This window comes from Coregonus clupeaformis, chromosome 17, assembly GCF_020615455.1.
Source record: "Coregonus clupeaformis isolate EN_2021a chromosome 17, ASM2061545v1, whole genome shotgun sequence".
Taxonomy (NCBI): Eukaryota; Metazoa; Chordata; class Actinopteri; order Salmoniformes; family Salmonidae; genus Coregonus; species Coregonus clupeaformis.
In genome coordinates this window covers 26,234,932-26,256,399 of record NC_059208.1, presented here as the reverse complement: position 1 = coordinate 26,256,399, position 21,468 = coordinate 26,234,932, and the positions used below count along the sequence as shown (strand labels likewise).

The following is a 21,468-nucleotide window of genomic DNA, read 5'->3' as shown; positions in this document are numbered from 1 at the left end:
TATAATGTAAATCAAAGAGGGCTATTGCAAGAAACTACATGAGATCCTTTCTAAGTTATTTAATTTTTGGCCAACTTTTTTTTTTGACACTTTTTGGGGGAGTTTGCTCTGGACAAGGGCATTTCCTGGCACAGAGTCAACATGGAAATGAATAATATAGAAAATATTTTGAAAATTACAACAAACAAATAATCCCTTATAAAATTCACTTATATTAAAATTTTAAACTCAAATAATGAAAAAATAAAAACAATAAAAATTAAGTTTCCCTTCCCAGACAAGGATTGTCCTGACTTTCAAGAATCCCTGAGCTTTGATCTCTGTTAATAATATAACACAATTCAACAAGAAATGGAACGGGATATACAAATCTGAAATGTACAACAGTCATGTGAATCATGTTCTTGAAAGTTTTAAATATATTTTCTCTTACATTCTATGATAACTATATATCTATCCCATTACCAAAGCAGTAAGACATTGAAGTTCTGTTTATTGCATAACAATCCGGGACATGTGGTCACCCTACTTATAGAATAAGATAGAATATGAGTTATGCAATTTACAGTGCAATAAACCATTAACAAAATGAACATAAATAAAATCTACAAATTTGAGACCATTTACCTAAAAAGATGGAAAGTGTTCATTCTCTATATATCAGAAATACTTTTCTGTCATCATTACCACAATCATTTGTTATTTAAGAAAGGAGGTAATTGCTTAATTGAGGGTTGGTGTGGCTTCAGCAGAAAGTCAAAAACATGTGTTAGAGATGTCCCCTCCAGACTTGTCATAGCTTCAGGTAGTACACCATGGCCAGGATCAACAGCCAGAACTGAATCAAATAAAGACAAGGGAACGTTAGACTTACAGCAAGAAAGTGCATGTGTTGTTAGACTTTGTTATGATAATGTCTCTACTGTATGTTGTGTAGTATCCAAAAGTGTCAGATAAACCGTTTTCGAGTAATGACACTGTTGCAATTGAATACTTAACTATTTACCAACCTAAGTAGACCAACTGAAAACTCACCACAAACATTAGCACAGCGAAACCATACCAGCTGATAGCCCATGTATATCGACTGAACACAGACTCAATGTGGTTGAAGCAGCCCTGGGTAGAAAGATAGAGGGTGTAAACAGGATAGCCTGTGCCAAGTTGATTCAAGGACATGCAACAATGTGCTTACTTAAAGTGGGAGGTGAAATTACCCCTAACCACTGATACTGTACAGGGTCAGATATTTTTCATACTGTTATTAGTTACAGTACAGTTATAATTAATGGCAGGTACTGTATAACCAGATCCTAGATCTGTGGTTATGAGCTACTAAAATACTGAGCCTTCAAGTGAGAATCAGAGAACCAGAGAATCTCTTATGGGTTAGGGAATGGGAATGGGGTTTTCTCACCTGAGTGAACATGGTGGTGTTCTGGCCGATCTTGCAAGCCTCCACATTCACCACCTCGTAGTTGTTCTTCCTCTTGCAGCAGTGGATGGGCCAGGGATATTCTGTACCAAACTTCCCCCTGAAGGTGGAGTTGTACTCTATCCAGTCCACTGGGCTGTCTGTTCCACAACACCCCACCTGAAATAGGGGAAGGGAGGATTCTTCAATCAAACAGGACTAGTTTAATTAGTCAGTGGTCAAACTGATATTGTGACAGACTAAACTCACTTCACTCAAACTGAGTGAGCTACTTTATAAGTAATTGTAGAACTGATACATATGTTTACTGTGACAATTGTCCACTGTGGCCCTCTGATCTGCATTCTTTATCCTAGCTACATCAACACAGTGGTTGTTTCTGTCCCTGTGCAGCAAACTGATCCCATCCCTTGTCTTTCCCACACTATGGGGCTGTCCAAACCAGTTCACCCAGCAGAGACGTAGTGGGACTCTGGCATTGATGACGGAGAGAGAGGGGCATGCTGTGTCATGTCAGAGCTGACAATTCATCTGCTACTGCCAAGGGTGTGTGCATGTATGTGTATGACTGTGCATGTGTGTGTTAGTGGAAGGTGATACCTTTTCCTAACATATACTCCACACAACAACCTAGGTTTAGTTGTCTTTGGGCTAGTCGTCTGTTTGGAATGTGTGTTGTGGCTCTGATTGGTCAGATTATCCTATGACAGATTCCTTTGATTTGGTGACCAGTCACCTCTCTCATCACTTTGTTCCATGTCAGTGTGATCCGACTGCCAGAGTCACCGTCGGCTGTATAGTACTTCAGCATCTGCTTCTTCACCAGATTACTGTTTCCAACCAGCTACAAACAGCACATAGGAGAGGATGAGACAAAACAGGAGAATACATTTCAAATGTGTGTTTCTAGCATTGTGCTTGTCAAACAATGTGAAGGTACCCCAAGCTGTCCAGTTCCCATGTACTCACATAGTCTCTGTGGGTGACTGCAGTGATACATGAGGCACACTCAAATATGTAGATGATCAACATCAGGATCAGATACTGTAAAAATCACAAAATAAATAGTTTCCTTTAATTGAAAAGAACAACAGGGAAAGAAATATAGGCATACAGTATATTACACTTGAATTATATATTTTGAAGCAGTGTTCAGATGAACAAATGAAGAACTTCTGTGACCAAATAAATTGTGATGAATTTAGTATCAAAGTCTTACTGTGAGCATTAAGGCACGGCTCTTCTTCGCAGCAGCCAAGATACCAAAAACACACATGCAGAAGAAGGCAAAGCCTGTGAAAATGGCAATCCAGGCCCCAGCAAAGATGTCATCTTTCCCCGACACATCAGATATAGGGTAGAGATTGTATCCATCTACTGCAACCCAGATGGCCAGAGCACAAAGGGCAAGACCTGCTGCCTATTATAAGAGGTAATAACATGTATATTAAGAGTTGTTATAACAAATTGTAAACCGTTATTATACCAGGATCCTACATTACAATTGAAAGTAGCAATAACCGGGACAGTATAGTATAAAAGGAACAGAAAGCAATGCTAATGTACTGCAGTAAACTTCTGCACACCATTTGTCTACCATCTGTTCCATATGATTAAACAAGACTTTAAAAATACAGCTACTATAGGAATAAAATCAAGTGCAAATCTTACAGCTCCAAATATATTCCCCAGGATGAGAATGACCATAAGACAGGTGGATCCCTCTCCATCAGCCATGGTAGCAGTCCTTCTGTCAGCTCCTTCTAAACCCACTGCTTCTGAGCAGAGAAGAAGAAGACAGTGAAGAAATAACAGACCCAAGTACAAGTGTTTCTAACAGATCCAAGAGAATGTAGGGTCTGGCTGGATGTGATGTATTGTTGACATGGGAATGTGTCCAGGGAGTGGTTGGATCTCATTCACACTGGCAGCAACAGAAGTGGGCCAACCAGTTTGGCTCAGCAAGAGATTGCATTGTGGTCCTTTTGAATGGAAACACTGAGATATTGACTACAAAATATGACAAAATAAATGTATTCATGATAAAAGTAGACTACATCTGGCCCAGACAGAAAGTGAGCAGTTCTGCATAAAGCCATCAATTCTCAGTCTACCCCTAAACTATATCATGTTACACCTATTGCAACCGGTATTTCACCATTCTTGACCTTTTTAGGTTACAGCAGTCTGTTAAATTAGCGGGTTTAAAGACCATTAGAGTTAGAGCAATCATCACATCATCTATTTTTACACACAGCAAACATTACCTCCCCTGCAGTGATGTCAGGCCCTGAGCATCTTCTTCTGTTGACAAAACACCTGTTGTTCTGTTGCACCTGCTGTGCTCAGCACCTGTCTCAGCTTGCTGCTGCTGGTCCAGGTCAAGTTAAAGGTAGTGTACTTAAAAAATGTATGCACGCATGACTGTAAGTCCCTTTGGATAAAAGCGTCTGCTAAATGGCATATTATTATTATTGTTATTACTTCCATGATGTCATGGGGCATGTCTACACATGTCTTTGATCCCAAGTTCAAATCTTTATACAGTATGTTTACATGCATCTTCATTGTTTTGTATGTGTGTACTGTATATTGACTAATTGGGGTGTTTTCTACATTGAATTGATTGTCAACAGGCCTATTTGACATAGCTCGATAATACACTATTCCAGTGGACTGAATGGCAATACTATTAGTAGGTTGAGATGAAAAGCAATGATGACATCTGCTGGGGAGAAGTGCCATTGCTCTTCTTAACTGTTCACACTGAAACAGGACACAGCACAATTTAATTAGGTAGTAGGCTACATTGTTGAGAGTGGGGTTTCTCATGTATGGATGTTTAAAAACCTCTACAAAGTCATTTCATTGCACACATGCCATAATAATGCTTTTGTTTGGCCCTAAATTACATTTAGTCTATGAAGAAACTTGTAGGTTATAGTCTCAAACGTACAGTAAAATAAGTGGCATTTGTAATTGTATGGTAATAATTATGATCTGAATATCAAACAACAAATGTAATCTTGTTTCATACTAAGCAATATTCTTTTCATATATTTTTTTCATCTTGTTTCATATCAAGCAATATTCTTCTCATAAAAGCAGCCAGTTCTTGTGTTTTCCAATAACAGTCACCAGTTTGTCTCTCTGTATTCACACACCGTAGTCTTGTTAACACCAGCCTCTCTAGCTCGCTGTGTTGTCACGTGGGTCGCGGTCAACCAGGCTACACACACCTTGTTCCACCTGAAAAAAAATCGATATCCTGGAAGGAGGTTCTGTGGTTTATTTAGATGCAGCATGTGACTGACTTGGTCAACAGTGAAGTGAATGGGGTTCAGATGTTATTCCTAAATAACTTACTAACTTGGCAAACCTCTCCAGAAGTGAAGGATTACTCTAGTGATATCAGCCTTAAGATCAAGTCTGCATATCATTTAAATTTTATCTCTGAAAGGTAAGTAGTCTGTCATTAGTTATGCTTAAGTATTCTCCATCTCCATCCAACTAAATCAGTATCACTTTACATTACAACAGACGGGATAAAGTGTTGTAATGTAAAGTGCTACCCTCAAATCTGATTGTTTCTTACTTCATAGTGTTATGTAGTAGGTAGTGTAGTGTTAGCACACAGTTAGGCAACACATTGACAGGATACACTTCCACACTCCATTCCCCCAGGAGGCAGCAGGTGCTGAGCCTGGTTGATAAGCAGGTGCTGTCAATGAAGGTGATCGTCAGTTCAGTAGGCGGGAATGGAACATAAAGTTGGATGCCAACTGCCAAAAAAGTATAGTTGGTGGTGGTAATGCAACATATAATGGATGCAAACCGCCGTTAAACCTAATCGAAGAAGAGGAAGAAGAAGAATAAGAAGAAGATCGTCAGTCAGTATCCCAGCTTGCAAGCAGTAAAGGCTGCAGGTTTTGTTTGGTGGCCTTTAATTTTTTATCCTTTAGTTTGGGCATGCCTTTAGTATTTTTATGTTTAGTCACCTTCTGAAAATAATTATAGTACGCTTGGACTGGCCAACCAAGAGGTCAAGAAAGACAGTGCTGGCCGTGGACCAAGGTAAGGTTTCTGTCTCCCTGGGCACATGGACATTCAAAACCTAGGCGCATACGCTGATTTCTCACATAGATGTACATTCATTCAGGTTACAGACCATGTAATTAGGTCTAGGACCCCTAGACAAAGAGAGTGCGACAATATTTGTAGGCTAGTTATTGGTTTCGTAACAAGAGCTACTTGTACAATATCAAGTATTAGGAGCACATCATTGTGACAAATACCTTTTTACTCATTTGTTTTTTCTCAGGGAGATAAACTGAGCTCATGATGACTGGGAAACTGAGTAAAGAAATGGTGGAGCTGCTGCTGGCACCATGGCGATCGTCTCCAAGGGTGACGGGACTGGAGGGCAGGCTGGTGGCAGTGTTGGAACTGTATGACCACTTCCCTTTAGATGTGGCTGTTACTGGGGGAACCCAGGAGGCCAACACTCAGCTGGCCAGAGCACTGTGTGGGTTAGTAGAGGAGGAGGAGGAGGAGGAGGAGGAGGAGGAGGAGGAGGAGGAGGAGGAGGAGGAGGAGAAAGAGAAAAGTGAGGATGAGGAAGCTAGTGATGGAGATGCAGATGATCAAATTTATATTCCTGGGACTCTGACTAAAGTGTTTGGGAGAGAAGAAAAAAGACAGGTTAAGGAAAGTGAGGAGGACAACAATAAGAGGGATGACTCTCCCACTGAGAAACAACCCATCGTCCTGCACCCCAAATCACCAATGGTCCTGCACCCCAAAATCCCCAACATTCGGATTTGGACAATTCCAAGCCTCGATGGCCAAAACCACCCTATTGAACACTTCGATGTGTTGGTGGTCCTCACCTCAGAGCAGTACCAGGATGACCTCCCAGGGCCTATCATGGAGCTCCGCGACAGGGACCAACCGCTGTTCTTAGTCAAAGCTGAACAGGAGTGGGATCTGGTCCAGGAGAAGCTCGCAGGACCCTGTAAGACCTGTGCCTGGGAGAGAATGAGAGCCCGTCAAATGGAGATTGAGAGGAAAAGGCTGGCAGCCACAGCTGGAGGAGCCGAAGTCCCAGAGGATGTCAAGCAAACGTTACTAGAGTTAAGGGAGATTGGAGCGACCATGACTACAGCTCTGACTGAGCTGAGAAAGAAAGCCTTCTGTCAGTTCATGGTGGATGTTTTCAGAGAAAACAGAGTTCCAAAATTGCTGAGGAATGCCGAACAGTGAGTGTGTGTTTAGTCTCATGTTATGGTTAATTATGCAAACAATGTGTGTACAGAGAATTAATATTAATGAAACTACATGGCAATTTTCCAGATTTAAAGTAAATAATCAAGTTTGTCCCTTGAGGAGATACTGTGAAACAAACCATTACATAATTTGTAATATCATGTGATATGGACATTTCCCAGGTATATTTTTTATTGACCCAAATCACACTTCTTTGTATCATTGCATCCTTTTGCTCATATCCTTCCCTACAGGTCTCTGCTGTCAGCTGGACTGAGAATGGACAAGGTGCGTCAGGGGGACATTGATCGGAATGGACACCTGTTCCAGTCCAGAGATCTGACCAACCCCCCATCCAGACTTCTCTCCGTCCTCACAGCCCTGGAGCACCTCCGACTGGACCTGGGGGTCCTCGGGCAGACGGGTTGCGGCAGCTCCAGCTTAGTCAACTCCCTCCTGGGCTTGAAGAACCAGGACGAGAGGGCGTCTCCCACTGGAGTCACTGAAACCACCATGGAGGCTCTGGGGTTCCCTCACCCTGAGCTGCCTAATGTCTGGCTGTGGGATCTACCAGGGATGGGCAGGGTGGGGGATCTGGTTCCCTCCTTGACCAAGACAGATCAGAAGGCTCCTTCATCTTCTCCACAACCTCCATCTCCATTCCCTCCTCTGTCTCTGACTCCTCTGCACCCACCATGTGATGTCTACTTCCTGGTCTCGCCTCTCAGGCTTAGCCAGTTCTGTGTCCAGCTGCTGCAGAGTCTGTCAGCTCAAGGGAGGCTGTGCTACCTGGTCCTCTCCAAGGCTGACCTAATGGGGGAGGGGGCTGTTGAAGAGGTTAGAAGGTGGAGTGAGGAGGCCCTAGGTCGACTAGGCCTCAAACAGACCACTTTCCTGGTGTCAGCTCTCCACCCAGGGGAGCTGGACTTCCCCAGGCTGCACGAGGCGTTGTGTGGTGCACTGGCTTCCCACAGAAGGGCTTCCCTTGCCCATTATGTTGTAGAGCTTTTGGAATCAGAGGTGTGGGGGGGGAAGGGCCAGGGAGACCCTTGCAAACTTCAGTAACATGTCATTTCAACAAACTGTATTATGATAGCTAAAAATATAATTTTTGTCTGTCTCCTGTTGTATCAAAGCCATGATGTGAGACGTCAGAGGCTCTGGATAATCTGAATGACTGGGTCCATGTTCTATATTCAAATCAAAATAAAACCAACGTTTATTGGTCGCGTACACTGATTTGCTCGTGTTATTTTACATTTACATTTTACTCATTTAGCAGACGCTCTTATCCAGAGCGACTTACAGTTAGTGAGTGCATAAATTATTTTAAAAAAAAAATCATACTGCCCCCCCCCTGGGCAGGTGCAGCAGAATGCTTATGTTACTATCTCCAACAGTGCAGTAGAATGTCTCGCAAATACAATACAAATGCACAAATAATCATTGTATGGTCAAATTGTATCCAGTTTATGAATACATTATGGTTTTAATCAAATAAAAATAACTACATCAAATACAATTACCGGTATGCAAATGAGTCATTGTTTGTATTTTTGAATGATTATGAACTCCACATATCAATGAAAGAAAGCAGCCACGTTGTAAATACCTTCCCGTACACTAGATGGAAACCATACAGGAAACTCAGAAGAACAAGCAGATGATTTTCAAGCGAAGAAGACAAAATCGGTGATTGTCATCAATGTTATGTCACGGAGTTCCATATGAGTCGTTACTCCAACTGTAGGCCGCAAAAGGTAAATTCTAGACATTACTACATTTATTCCAATAAGCACATCGACATGTCAGTTTACCTCTCGTGAAGTTGTGCCTTCCTTTGCAACGTATGCTCCACTGTTTCCCAGTTGTATTGCTTACTAACCGGCTAACAATGTTTGCGGTTCTTATTAATGCATTGGATAACACCTGAGAGCAGGTGTTGTCAGCGAAGACCCCCTCAAAACAACTATTTTGTTCCATCTGATATATGTTGCCGGTGTATTGCCATTTACAGTAAAACTGCACACAACCGAATGACTGCCTTTGACCCTTAACGTAATTTGTCATCATGCCTTTGCACGTGCACTGTCCTTACTTATGAAACTACAGTAGCTAGCTAGCTGTATTTAGGCTATTGCTGTATTCAGCTAGGCCTATATCCTCAACTGGATCCAAGTGAAAACTGTTACTGACTGTACAAGCAAGTATTTATTTCAAGAAAGTATGTTTCCCTTGTCTCTGAGTCTCCTGACGGGTTTGGTGGAAATAAAAAGGGACTATCATAATGTCATCATCTTATCAGGGGCGACCACCCAGACCCAACCCTCCTTCTCCACTTAGATTAGAGGGAGACAGGCTACAACTCTGAGTCAGTCATCTATTTGATGAGTGAGACCCTGTCATATTGTTTTAGTCATGGCTTTTTGTAGCTAACTAAACTCAACTCCATGGTGAAGGAAGTTTCTGATGAACTCCACCAACAGAGTTGAGTAGGGACCAGGCTTTGTGGAATTCAGCTCCGACTACATCGATTCACCCAAGGTCAATACTTAAAAAAATAAAAATTATATAATACTTACCTTGTACCTATGTTTGTCGTCTGTAGTTGTGTGCCTTGCTTTGTTTGCTGAAGTCCATACTTTTTTTTTCACAATACAACCACAATACAACCACAGACCGTTTCCACATTTTCTATTGCTCTAAGATTGTTCTAAAGCTTACATTACCTTGCATAATCTGAGATTCAATTGGCACATGATATACCATTTTAGAGCAACAGAAACAAGGAAACGGTCGGTGGTTGTATTTGACGAACGTTTAATGAAAAAGTATGGATTTCAGCAAACAAAGAAAGGCACACAACTACAGAGGACATGCATATGTACAAGGTAAGTGTTTAACAATTTACATTTTTTGAAGAATCTATGTAGTCATAGCTGAATTCCACAAACCCTCGTCACTGCTTCACCCCGTGGGGAAGATCATCTTCAAAAACATACTTCATCATTGGGTCAAGTAGGCTTGGCTAGGCCTCTTGACAGTTACCGGTCTGACAGTGTGCAGCTGTCCTTGTTTCCTCCCACTTTAACCAAAGCTAAGCTTGGTCCCTTCACTGAAGTTTCTACTAACATTACTTGGCTTGCTCAGTTGCTCTTAATGCCATGCATACATTGATGTTTGAGGGATTTGTGTGGTACAGAATAGACACTACAGCCCTGTTATGTCCCATTGCACAGAGCTGGGCATCCTAGGGCTGAATGCAGAAGACAGTGGCTGTCCTGGGAGGGGGGATAGGGGGCCTGTCTGCCTGCTTCCACCTCAGCAAGTGCCCCCAGGTCTCCAAGGTAAATACCATTACCACAACTACCTCCACATATGCTGCAGGTACGCTACATCTCTACTGTAAGGCCTAACATACTGTTATTACACTATTATGAGATGCCCACTAGGGCCTGCACAGGAACAACATTAGATTAATAAATCAGAAGTTTACATACTCTTAGGTTGGAGTCATTAAAACTTGTTTTTCAACCACTCCACACATTTCTTGTTAACAAACTATAGTTTTGGCAAGTCGGTTAGGATATGTACTTTGTGCATGACACAAGGAATTTTTCCAACAAATGTTTACAGACAGATTATTTCACTTATAATTCACTGTATCACAATTCCAGTGGGTCAGAAGTTTACATACACTAAGTTGACTGTGCCTTTAAACAGCTTGGAAAATTCCAGAAAATGATGTCATCATGGCTTTAGAAGCTTCTGATAGGGTAATTGACATCATTTGAGTCAATTGGAGGTGTACCTGTGGATGTATTTCAAGGCCTACCTTCAAACTCAGTGCCTCTTTGCTTGACATCATGGGAAAATCAAGAGAAATCGGCCAAGACCTCAGAAAAACAATTGTAGACCTCCACAAGTCTGCTCTTGATAAGAGCGTCTGCTAAATGACTAAAATGTCAAAAAGTCTGGTTCATCCTTGGGAGCAATTTCCAAACGCCTGAAGGTACCACGTTCATCTGTACAAACAATAGTACCCAAGTATAAACACCATGGGACCACGCAGCCGTCATACCGCTCAGGAAGGAGACACGTTCTGTCTCCTAGAGATGAACGTACTTTGGTGCGAAAAGTGCAAATCAATTCCAGAACAACAGCAAAGGACCTTGTGAAGATGCTGGAGGAAACAGGTACAAAAGTATCTATATCCATGGTAAAACGAGTCCTATATCGACATAACCTGAAAGGCCGCTCAGCAAGGAAGAAGCCACTGCTCCAAAACCGCCATAAAAAAGCCAGATTATGGTTTGCAACTGCACATGGGGACAAAGATCGTACTTTTTGGAGAAATGTCCTCTGGTCTGATGAAACAAAAATAGAACTGTTTGGCCATAATGACCATCATTATGTTTGGAGGAAAAAGGGGGGTGGCTTGCAAGCCGAAGAACACCATCCCAACCGTGAAGCACTAGGGTGGCAGCATCATGCTGTGGGGGTGCTTTGCTGCAGGAGGGACTGGTGCACTTCACAAAATAGATGGCATCATGAGGAAGGAAAATTATGTGGATATATTGAAAGACATCAGTCAGGAAGTTAAAGCTTGGTCGCAAATGGGTCTTCCAAATGGACAATGACCCCAAGCATACTTCCAAAGTTGTGCCAAAATGGCTTAAGGACAACAAAGTCAAGGTATTGGAGTGGGCATCACAAAGCCCTGACCTCAATCCTATAGAACATTTGTGGGCAGAACTGAAAAACGTGTGCGAGCAAGGGGGCCTACAAACCTGACTCAGTTACACCAGCTCTGTCAGGAGGAATGGGCCAAAATTCACCCAACTTATTGTGGGAAGCTTGTGGAAGGCTACCCGAAACGTTTGACCCAAGTTAAACAATTTAAAGGCAATGCTACCAAATACTAATTGAGTGTATGTAAACGTCTGACCCACTGGGAATGTGATTAAATAAATAAAAGCTGAAATAAATCATTCTCTCTAATATTATTCTGACATTTCACATTCTGAAAATAAAGTGGTGATCCTAACTGACCTAAGACAGGGAATTTGTACTAGGATTAAATGTCAGGAATTGTGACAAACTGAGTTTAAATGTATTTGACTAAGGTGTAGGTAAACTTCCGACTTCAACTGTATGTCTGTCTGTGTAGATAGTGCTGCTGGAGGGGGATGGACGGTTCGGAGGCTGGCTGAGCTCAACTCGTAGGGAGGATGGAGCTGTGTTTGAACATGGACCTAGAGGGATACGACCTGCAGGAGCCGTGGGCCGAAACACACTCAACATGGTAGGCACTGTAAAGAGTTTGTGTGTCGTGTGTCGTGTGTCGTGTGTTGTGTGTGTGTGTGTGTGTGTGTAGGTAAAAACCGAACTCTGTTTTCTACAGGTGGAAGAGTTGGGGCTGGAGAGCGAGGTCCTCCCAGTCACCCATGATCACGTGGCCTCTAAGAATCGTTACCTCTACGTGGGAGGCCAGCTACACAAGATGCCTTCTGGCTTAGGGTAGGGGGGAGTAAGGAGGAGGGATAAAATAGTACTACGTTAGACACAAACAGCTGACTGTCACCAAAGACCTCACATACAGTAGGCCTACTATTTTCATGCATTCACAACATGGTGAAATGAATCAACTGTAGGTAGTTTGTCTATCCAAGTCACCCTGCCTCTCTCTCTCTCCATCCAGTGGAGTAGTGCGTACAGTCCCTCCGTTCTCTCGTCCTCTGGTCCAGAGCGTACTGAAGGAGATACTGATCAGCAGAGGGAAGGAGGACGATGAGTCTGTTCATTCCTTTGTGTCAAGAAGGCTGGGCACTGAGGTGAGAGATGGCATTTAAACAAACAAACCAAAAAAAATACATATTTGACATTTTAGTCATTTAGCAGACGCTCTTATCCAGAGCGACTTACAGTTAGTGAGTGCATACATTATTTTAATTTAAAAAATTTATACTGGCCCCCCGTGGGAATCGAACCCACAACCCTGGTGTTGCAAGCACCATGCTCTACCAACTGAGCTACACGGGGCCCAATGATGTCCACACAACTTCCACATCAGTTCAGAGTGACAGTATGCTCCTCTTCTCTCTCTGCAGCTTGCAGACATCGCCATCGACAGCCTGTGCAGGGGAGTGTTTGCAGGGGACTGCAGGAAGCTGAGTGTGCGCTCTTGTCTCCCGCCCCTCTACAATGCAGAGAAGGCCAGAGGTTCCATCGTCCTGGGCATGTTGATGGGCTCAGGTGAGAGAGAGTCCGCCACCATACTGAAGCTACATAGGAATTCTAAGAGTCTTAAATGTCCCCATAAGTCATATTGCTGACCTGTCTAATTTGAGTAGATAAATAACAAGTGTGACTGTCCCCCCAGGCCCTGGACCAGACATACCCCCCTCTGCCCTGGCCAAAAGGGCCGCTCAGGAGAACTGGGCCCAGTGGTCCCTGAAGAGGGGCTTACAGAACCTTCCAGAAGCCCTGGAGGAGAGGATGAGGAATGGGGGACGTGTAGAGGTGCACAGAGACACCCCTGTGAGGGGGCTAAGTACTAATGGCACCGGCTGGGAGGTGAGACTGCTGCAGACCTGGGGGTTGGGACACACATGTATGTGTACTGCCATTGCACTGGAATTGTGGTGGTATATGTATATTTTTAAGTTATTAAATCCAGTAAATGAATCAACTGATGTCTGTGCAATGGATTTTTAACACAGATTCAACTGGAGGACGGCACCATCAAAGCTGATTATATCATTGCTGCTCTACCCGCAAAAGGTAAATTAACTTTTACTAAACTTGACCTCTGAACCTACAATTTTTACCTTCAAACAGTGATTCTAAATTTAGTTCCTGCACTTCTGCCTTTGGACCTGGAAGCCTGTGTGGTGTAGGTCTTCAGCTGTGTGTGTGTGTGTTGTTTTAGCTCTGGCCTCAGCACTGCCCTCTGCTGCACAGCCCCTGTCACAGCAGCTACGGGAGATTGCCACGGTGACCGTTGCCGTGGTAAACCTGGAGTATGAGGGTTCCATCCTGCCTGTCACGGTGAGAACACTCATTGAGAATGAAGTGATTTGTGTTGGAAGATTCTCCGTTATTTTCAGAATGTGTGTGTGTGTGTATCTAATGTGAGTGTTGTCTTGCGTGGCCTCAGGGCTTTGGCCACCTGGTGCCATCCTCAGAAGACAGAGGGCTCCTAGGGGTGGTCTACGACTCTGTAGCCTTCCCCCAGCACAACCGCACTGGAGGACCCACCACCAGACTAACAGTAAGAGACACACACAATATGTATGTACTGTATTCTCTCTCTCACTCACACACACAATTACATAATGTGTGTGTCATAGGCCGTGCAAGAATGCTTTCCTATGTTAATAATGCACAGCATGGCAGGGACCAACCTTCCATGTATAAACCACAGTGGAACCCATCAAGATAATCAGGGTTACGCTCAGTGTAAATGAGGATGGCAGATCCCCAAGTCCCTTACGTTCACAGTCCAGCCTCAGCCTCAGTCAGGCCTATGGGGTCATGTCACAGGGAGGTGGTGGAGGGAGTTTTCTGTTTGGAATACCCTGGTGTGGAAGACATGTGACTAACTGCAAATAGCCTCTGGTGCTATGTGACTTGACTTCTACAACAAATTTCACTACATTATTGATGTTCCTCCTTGCCTTGTTAAGACTTTTTTTGTTTACTGGGCAGATGCCTGTTTCTCTAGACACGTTAGTTTATGCAAACAGCCAAGCTGCCTGCCAAGGAAAATACGGTGCAGCCATCCGTGGGACTACGTCTCAGTAGCCCTGAATGAGGCTGTTGTGGAATGTAGTTCCATTTCTTCAGCTATGGTCTTATAGGTCCTTTAGGACAAAGGATGTTTGATGATGAATTTATTATTTAACTGGCTGGCAGACAGACAGTTCTCTAAATCAGGGTTTCCCAAACTCAATTCTGGGGCCTCCCCTGGGTGTATGCTTTGGTTTTTGCCCTAGCAGTACACAGCTGATTAAAATAACCAACACATCATCAAGCTTTGATTATTTGAATCTGCTGTGTAGTGCTAGGGCAAAAACCAAAATGTAGGACCGAGTTTAGGAAACCCTGCTCTAAATGGTTGTGGTCATGGCCTTAGTGTGGACCGTCTGTGTTCCCTAGGTGATGATGGGCGGGGCCTGGTTCCAGGAAGTGTTTGGGAATCCAGAGGAAGTGACAGAGCAGCTCCTCCTGGAGAGGGCCACTCAGGCCGTGACATCACACCTGGGCGTTACCACACCACCTATCTGGAGCGTCGTTGCACTACTCAAGGTAAGACGTGCGTGTGAGCGAGCGAACTGTTTCAGATGTCTTCATTTGTGTTTCAAGAGACTTGAATCTAAAGCCTCTTCTTAACCACTATGTGCCACCAGAGGTCCTCATTGGGCCCTGTATTCAGTTAGTATTCGAACCAACCAACCATGTATTCAGTTGAGCTCCACTATGTCATAACTTAGCCCTGTCACAGGGGAGCAAGAGTGGAGCAAACAGATCAACAAGCCTGTTCATGATCACTATCTCAGCAGATGGATGGCTCCTCTCTGTTTATGCACCGGTCTTTCTCCCTCATTCCCTCTATGGAAGTGGATAGGCAGGATGGAGAGAGGCACTGGGGTGTTAGATCCTCTTCCCCTACTCCTAAACACACACCTTCACAGACACACACTACCCCAAGTCAGCTGCATCAGTATTCATAGTGCTGCATCTCCCTGTTTCTAGCTCAAATCCTAATGTTTCCCTTGCACCAAGTCATTCCCGCTGTTGTATGCTCAAAGATTTTCTTGTCATTTATTTCAACAGCAACAACAAGTCCTTTTCCATTTGTGTTATCTCTCTCTGCGCTCCCATGTCAACCAACAACCAGGCAGCAGAGATAGCAGGAAGTTTTGACTGAGACAAATAGTTCAATTTGAATGGTATGGTCTGTATAGATAGACTGACGTGATAATCACTTCCGAACTGACACTAGGTGAACAAATGTTCTATTTTTAAATTTGTTGACAGTCTGGATGGATTCATCATTCACGGCTGTCTTCCATAAATTAGAGCTGAGTGCCTGCTTTCCTGTCCAGTCACTCTTAGTTTTAACGTCCTCTACCATTTATTTGTAGGCTGGTCCCAGGTCTGTATCTGCTTAGCCAACTCCTTGTCATTACGAAGATGGTTAAGAGATGGCTTAAGCTCATACAGGTCTGGGATCAGGACAGCTAATATAATTGTCTTAATATGTCATTTATCTCCTCTAGAACTGCATTCCTCAATATTACCTTGGACACTGGAAACGACTTGGTAAGCTGCGGACAGTCTTCATTTAATAGATATAGATTTTGACATTTGCTATTGTGCTGGGTATCTCTGATTATGTGTGTTCTGTCTTATCTCTGTGCCCTGTACTGAAAAATAGGTTAAAAAAATTTAAATATAGAAATCTACCGTATATCTGTTGATTTGACCATGTGTTTATATCAACAGAAAATATGAGACAATACATCAAAGACCACAATCTAACCCTTAGTCTGGCCGGGTCCTCTTATGATGGCGTCTCGGTCAATGATGTAATCTTCAGTGGACGGACGGCAGCAGAGGGCCTTGTGGGAAAAGTCTAACCGGATGTTCAGGTTCCAACCATGGATATAAGCTTATATTGTGAAAGAGATCTTGTTTTTTTCCTCATCACATTAGTTTTGGTTTTACTGTACATACAACTTACTAGTCACCCTCTGCATTTAAGCCTTCTGCAAAGGGATGTCATTTTCGCGCAATATTCCTGATTTATAAGCAGCATATTTAAGAAGTTTTCCATTTCCATCTCATTTGGACAAAGCACAGCTTGAACCACCAGAGATGATTCTATCAGATACAAACCTCTGTCAGAGACATCACCACTAGCCTGAAAAACACAGGTAACCCACAGAACAGTTCTCATTGTAATAAGATCATCTCGTTTTTGAAATAGAGTGCTGGATGAAAGTCATATGTACTCACTACGTAAAATGTAACCACAATCGGAACTGTTTTAGGGTGATCTGTCCCCGTAAGCTTACTTCAAGGATTTCATTTTCAACGCAGTAGTTCAGAATGTAGAGTAACATTTTAAATTCAGGATGAGATTTCATATTTTAGTTATGGTGCCTTTTTGCTAACAGAAATCACCACCCCTTCATGAATGTACAGGCATATTTGATGTGGGAGACATGTTAAAGATGTGATAATCAGTGGTGTGTATATCCCTACTCCATTGTGTCTGCTCAGGTGTTATTGAAGTAACCTCATGTAATGCAATTGTCCTTTCCGGCCATCTGTTTTTTACCCTATCCTTTTTGTGAATATAGCAGACAAAAATCCATTATTATTATGGTAAAGAATGTGCTCATATGTTTCATCACCATGGTAACAGAACTGCACAGACTCTGATGTGATGATCTCCATATGGTGATCAATCTTGTATTTGGAATCTAATTACGATAAAGGAAACTTTAATTTATAGAGTGTAAGTACAGTGGCAAGGGGATGGTTTGATAATGTATTTTTATACACATGTTTATTAAATCAAACTTTATTATTTGGAGAATGTTGCAGAGCAATAAATATGATGCTTTATCATCTTGTTGTCTATGTCATAGACTGTCTCAGTGAAGGATAAAGTGTCTGTAAAAAAAAAAACTGGATATTTTTTGTCTTCAACTGACAGTGAATACCAATATGTTCTACTACCCAACACCCATAGCCAGGGTCAGAGGAAAGATCCTGCTGAGAAACGGCTTTACAACAGAGTGAGCTGATGCCAGATTTAGGCCACAAGTCACTTCCCTCTGTGATCTGCTTCACAGAATGAAATAAGAAAGCAACTTGAGGCCTTGAAAGTCAGTCGCATAAACGAGAGAGAGCGCTTTTCTCTCTCTGCTGCCTCTCCTTCAAGCTCTCTTACGCACAGTTTAGACGCCAAACTTATGGCGAGTCTAACTGAATAGAAATGAAGAGCGGCCTGGCACGGTTAAGAGCTTTGCTTGACATACCAATTGGTTTCATACAACCGCTCTCAACACTGGAGCAGACTTCCTCATTGGTTTTGGGTGGAATTCAGGCATAACAGCGGCCTCTCACAGAAGTCCTCCACCTGCGAATCCGAGACAATTATTTTTTCCCCCGTTGTGGGTGTGGTAGCGAAGCAACCTTTATTTGCATGCAATTAACATATATTAATATACATGACCATTTCTGCCGACAGTGGAATAACTGCTCTGGTGCGCTGCATGAAAAAGAGGCGTGCTTCACCAGTACCCCGCCGAAAGAGCAGCAGAGGCTGCCGAACTATCATCAAAAGTCAGACGAGGCACACTTAATGGTTTCAGACGGCACGCATGCCGCGTTCAAAACAACTGGGAACTCGGAAATTTCTGACTTCCGACCAGTGCGTTCAAGACAATTGCGAACTCCCCCCAAAAAAAAAAAAAACACGAGCTCTGACTTGGAAAATCGTTTTGAACAGTCATCTATGTCGGAAACTCTGGCATCTTTCTAGAACTCTGACATCCCGACCATGATTTGACCTCATTTTTCATTTTTTTCCTGAGCTCCTTGAAAGCACCATCTATCACCGCACTTTCAAAAAGAAAGTGACGTATCTTATTTTTTTGTTCTTTCTTTTTGTGTGTACTTTTTACCCCTTTTTCTCCCCAATTGGTAGTTAGTCTTGTCCCATCGTTGCAACTCCCGTGCGGACTCGGGAGAGGCAAAGGTCGAGAGCCATGCGTCCTCCGAAACACGACCCCGCCAAGCCGCACTGCTTCTTGACACACTGCTCGCTTAACCCGGAAGCCAGCCGCACCAATGTGTCAGAGGAAAGGACATCCCAGCCGGCCAAACCCTCCCCTAAACCGGACAGCGCTGGGCCAATTGTGCGCCGCCTCATGGGTCTCCCGGTCGCAGCCTGCTGCGATACAGCTCGAGATCGAACCCGGATCTGTAGTGACGCCTCTAGCACTGATCAGTGCCTTAGACCGCTGCGCCACTCGGGAGGGCCGTATCTTCTTTTTAATCGAGTTCTCACCTTTCGATGCTTAGCGCGCTGTGTTTTAGGGACCACCCGCTGTAGACGTCTGAATGATGACATTTTTCACACGATTCTACGTATAAAAATCGGTGCCCAAATTATGTTCCGAGGTGCTAAGTACTCACGGCCAGCAACCACTATTGGTGTGTCTGAACCTTTAGGTGACAGCCCCATTGTGTTGGTTGTCTAGGCTGACAACAGCAATGCCCCCAAATGAATCACTTACAGTATTTATTGTACTCAAGTCATTATTCTTCCAATTCTACTTTGTTGAACAACATTGACGTGAGTGTTCTTCCTGTAGCAGTAATAATACATTTAATAATGCATTTTGATAATGCAATTTGAATTCTTGTATTTGATGTATATTGATAACTGGGTAATGGAAGGCCTTTGCTGCTATAACAGCCTCCACTCTTCTGGGAAGGCTTTCCACTAGATGTTGAAACATTGCTGCAGGGACTTAATTCCATTCAGCCACAAGAGCATGAGTGAGGTCGGGCACTGATGTTGGGCGATTAGGCTTGGCTCGCAGTCGGCGTACCAATTCATCCCAAAGGTGTTGGATGGAGTTGAGGTCAGGGCTCTGTGCAGGCCAGTCAAGTTCTTCCTCACCAATCTCGACAAACCATTTCTGTATGGACCTCGCTCTGTGCATGGGGACAGTGTCATGTTGGAACAGGAAAAGGCCTTCCCAAAAATTGGAAGCACAGAATCGTCTAGAATGTCATTGTATGCTGTAGTGTTAAGATTTCCCTTCACTGGAACTAAGGGGCGTAGCCCGAACCATGACAAACAGCCCCAGACCATTATCCCTCCTCCACCAAACTTTACAGTTGGCAATTGGGGCAGGTAGCGTTCTCCTGACATCCGCCAAACCCAGATTTGTCCGTCGGACTGCCAGATGGTGAAGTGTGATCCATCACTCCAGAGAACGCGTTTCCACTGCTCCAGAGTCCAATGGCGGCAAGCTTTACACCACTCCAGCCGACGCTTGGCATTGCGCATGGTGATCTTAGGCTTGTGTGCGGCTGCTCGGCCATGGAAACCCATTTCATGAAGCTACCAACTAACAGTTTTTGTGCTGACGTTGTTTCCAGAAGCAGTTTGAAACTCGATAGTGAGTGTTGCAACCGAGGACAGATAATTTTTACGTGCTTCAGCACTCAGCGGTCCCGTTCTGTGAGCTTGTGTGGCCTACCACTTCGCAGCTGAGCCGTTGTTGCTCCTAGACATTTCCACTTCACAAGAATAGCATTTACAGTTGACCGGGGCAGCTCTAGCAGGGCAGAAATTTGACGAACTGACTTGTTGGAAAGGTGGCATCCTATGACGGTGCCACGTTGAAAGTCACTGAGCTCTTCAGTAAGGCCATTCTACTGCCAATGTTTGTCTATGGAGATTGCATGGCTGTGTGCTCGATTTTATACATCTGTCAGCAACGGGTATGGCTGAAATAGCAGAATCTACTAATTTGAAGTGTATTACAGGTCAGTGACACAATTTTTCAATTCCGTAGTTCCTGCTTGTTTATCATCCCTGGGGCGCTGGCTTCTAAATGAAAAGAGACGAGCATATTGCCACAGCCGATTCACTGTAGGAATGTGACATATGGTGGCGGGGTAGAACGTGGAACGGCATGAAAGGGGCCCTAGAATTATTGTTGAATCGTTTGATGTTTGACAGTCTTCAAATTCCATCAGGACCGACCGTCCTCTCTTGGATTCCAGACAACCTGCTTAACTAGCTTACTGCTTCTGCCATCTACTGTATGGAGAGCAGTGGCAGCTGCTGCTGCTGTTGAAATAGTATTATGCTATGTATCCTCTTGGAAGGTTTGTAGGACTTTAACACTTTTTTTAATGGTTCTGGACACTGACTTCCTCCACAGCAGATGGCCCTTGTCTCGAAGAGGAGGAGATAAGTGATTTTGCTTCAATTTGATTAAGACATCTGTTGAGGAGGAAGTCAGGAAGACAATGAGATTTACCCATCTATCTACTGTATTGCTCTCTCCAAGAATAGGCTGAAGGTAATTTCCTCCATTTCTGTTCCCTATCCCTCAGTCTTAGGGCAGTGTGTCAGCATTTTAAAATTATGTAGGCTATCAAGAAAGTCAGATTTCCTTTTAGAATTGTGGAGAAAGTTAAAAGTTGGTGGCTTGATTTTTGTAGCAAATGTGTTTGTTGTAAATTTGTACTCTTTCTCCCTCCTCCTCCTCTCTTTTGAGTGCTCTGTAATTCACACGATGGTGGAATAGCAGTTAATTGTTAATTATCTCCCCACCACCCTGCTCTTAAAGAAAAATTCCCCCCCAAAACTATTTTGGTATTTGTTTCATTAGTCCATTGTTTATCAGCAAACACGTTTTCAAGATATGTAACTTTCAAAATACAGGGATGATTTCTGTATTTTGAAAGTAACATATCTTGAAAACTTGATTGCTGACAAGAAAAACATTTTGGGACTACACACTTAGAAAACAAAGTGCTATTTAGAACCTAAAAGGGTTCTTCTACTGTCCCCATAGGAGAACCCTTTGAAGAACCCTTTTTGGTTCCAGGTAGAACCCTTTACAACAGTGGGTTCTACATGGAACCCAAAAGAGTTCTACCTTGAACCAAAAAGGGTTATCCTATGGGGACAGCCAAAGAACCCTTTTGGAACCCTTTTTTCT

The 21,468-nt window shown here is 43.4% G+C and overlaps 3 protein-coding genes across 4 annotated transcripts; 2 read left to right on the top strand and 1 right to left on the bottom strand.

The window, feature by feature from the left end:
- Positions 1-44: 44 nt before the first annotated feature.
- On the bottom strand, positions 45-3,345 carry LOC121556076 (uroplakin-1a). Its single transcript, XM_041869950.2, has 7 exons — positions 3,107-3,345; positions 2,655-2,855; positions 2,405-2,479; positions 2,172-2,279; positions 1,418-1,594; positions 1,036-1,119; positions 45-838 (listed from the first exon to the last, which is right to left on the bottom strand). The coding sequence occupies exons 1-7, from the start codon at positions 3,170-3,172 to the stop codon at positions 794-796; spliced, it is 756 nt and encodes a 251-aa protein (XP_041725884.2). The 5' UTR covers positions 3,173-3,345; the 3' UTR covers positions 45-793.
- Positions 3,346-6,063: 2,718 nt separating this feature from the next.
- LOC121556091 (interferon-inducible GTPase 5-like) lies at positions 6,064-7,916 on the top strand. Its single transcript, XM_041869969.2, has 2 exons — positions 6,064-6,693; positions 6,955-7,916. The coding sequence occupies exons 1-2, from the start codon at positions 6,221-6,223 to the stop codon at positions 7,763-7,765; spliced, it is 1,284 nt and encodes a 427-aa protein (XP_041725903.2). The 5' UTR covers positions 6,064-6,220; the 3' UTR covers positions 7,766-7,916.
- Positions 7,917-8,356: 440 nt separating this feature from the next.
- On the top strand, positions 8,357-17,341 carry LOC121556075 (protoporphyrinogen oxidase). Of its 2 annotated transcripts, XM_041869949.2 has the most exons (13): positions 8,357-8,460; positions 9,940-10,047; positions 11,871-12,005; positions 12,105-12,220; positions 12,402-12,534; positions 12,811-12,955; positions 13,083-13,276; positions 13,423-13,483; positions 13,632-13,750; positions 13,860-13,973; positions 14,861-15,010; positions 15,985-16,027; positions 16,211-17,341. In XM_041869949.2, exons 2-13 carry the CDS (start codon positions 9,961-9,963, stop codon positions 16,342-16,344), a joined length of 1,431 nt encoding a protein of 476 aa, XP_041725883.2. In that variant the 5' UTR covers positions 8,357-8,460; positions 9,940-9,960; the 3' UTR covers positions 16,345-17,341. The 2 variants fall into 2 exon arrangements, with proteins under 2 accessions (XP_041725883.2, XP_045082575.1); XM_045226640.1 differs by lacking the exon at positions 8,357-8,460 and having other exon boundaries at positions 10,005-10,087.
- Positions 17,342-21,468: the final 4,127 nt, after the last annotated feature.

Coding starts and splice junctions, on each gene's coding strand:
- LOC121556091 (XM_041869969.2), top strand. CDS start 6,221: ATGGTCCTGCACCCCAAAATCCCCAACATTCGGATTTGGACAATTCCA. Junction 6,694..6,954: donor TTGCTGAGGAATGCCGAACA/GTGAGTGTGTGT, acceptor CCTTCCCTACAG/GTCTCTGCTGTCAGCTGGAC.
- LOC121556076 (XM_041869950.2), bottom strand. CDS start 3,172: ATGGCTGATGGAGAGGGATCCACCTGTCTTATGGTCATTCTCATCCTG. Junction 2,856..3,106: donor TGGGGAATATATTTGGAGCT/GTAAGATTTGCA, acceptor CTCTTATAATAG/GCAGCAGGTCTTGCCCTTTG. Junction 2,280..2,404: donor CAGTCACCCACAGAGACTAT/GTGAGTACATGG, acceptor TGCTGTTTGTAG/CTGGTTGGAAACAGTAATCT.
- LOC121556075 (XM_041869949.2), top strand. CDS start 9,961: ATGCAGAAGACAGTGGCTGTCCTGGGAGGGGGGATAGGGGGCCTGTCT. Junction 12,221..12,401: donor AAGATGCCTTCTGGCTTAGG/GTAGGGGGGAGT, acceptor CTCTCCATCCAG/TGGAGTAGTGCGTACAGTCC. Junction 12,956..13,082: donor GGGCATGTTGATGGGCTCAG/GTGAGAGAGAGT, acceptor CTGTCCCCCCAG/GCCCTGGACCAGACATACCC.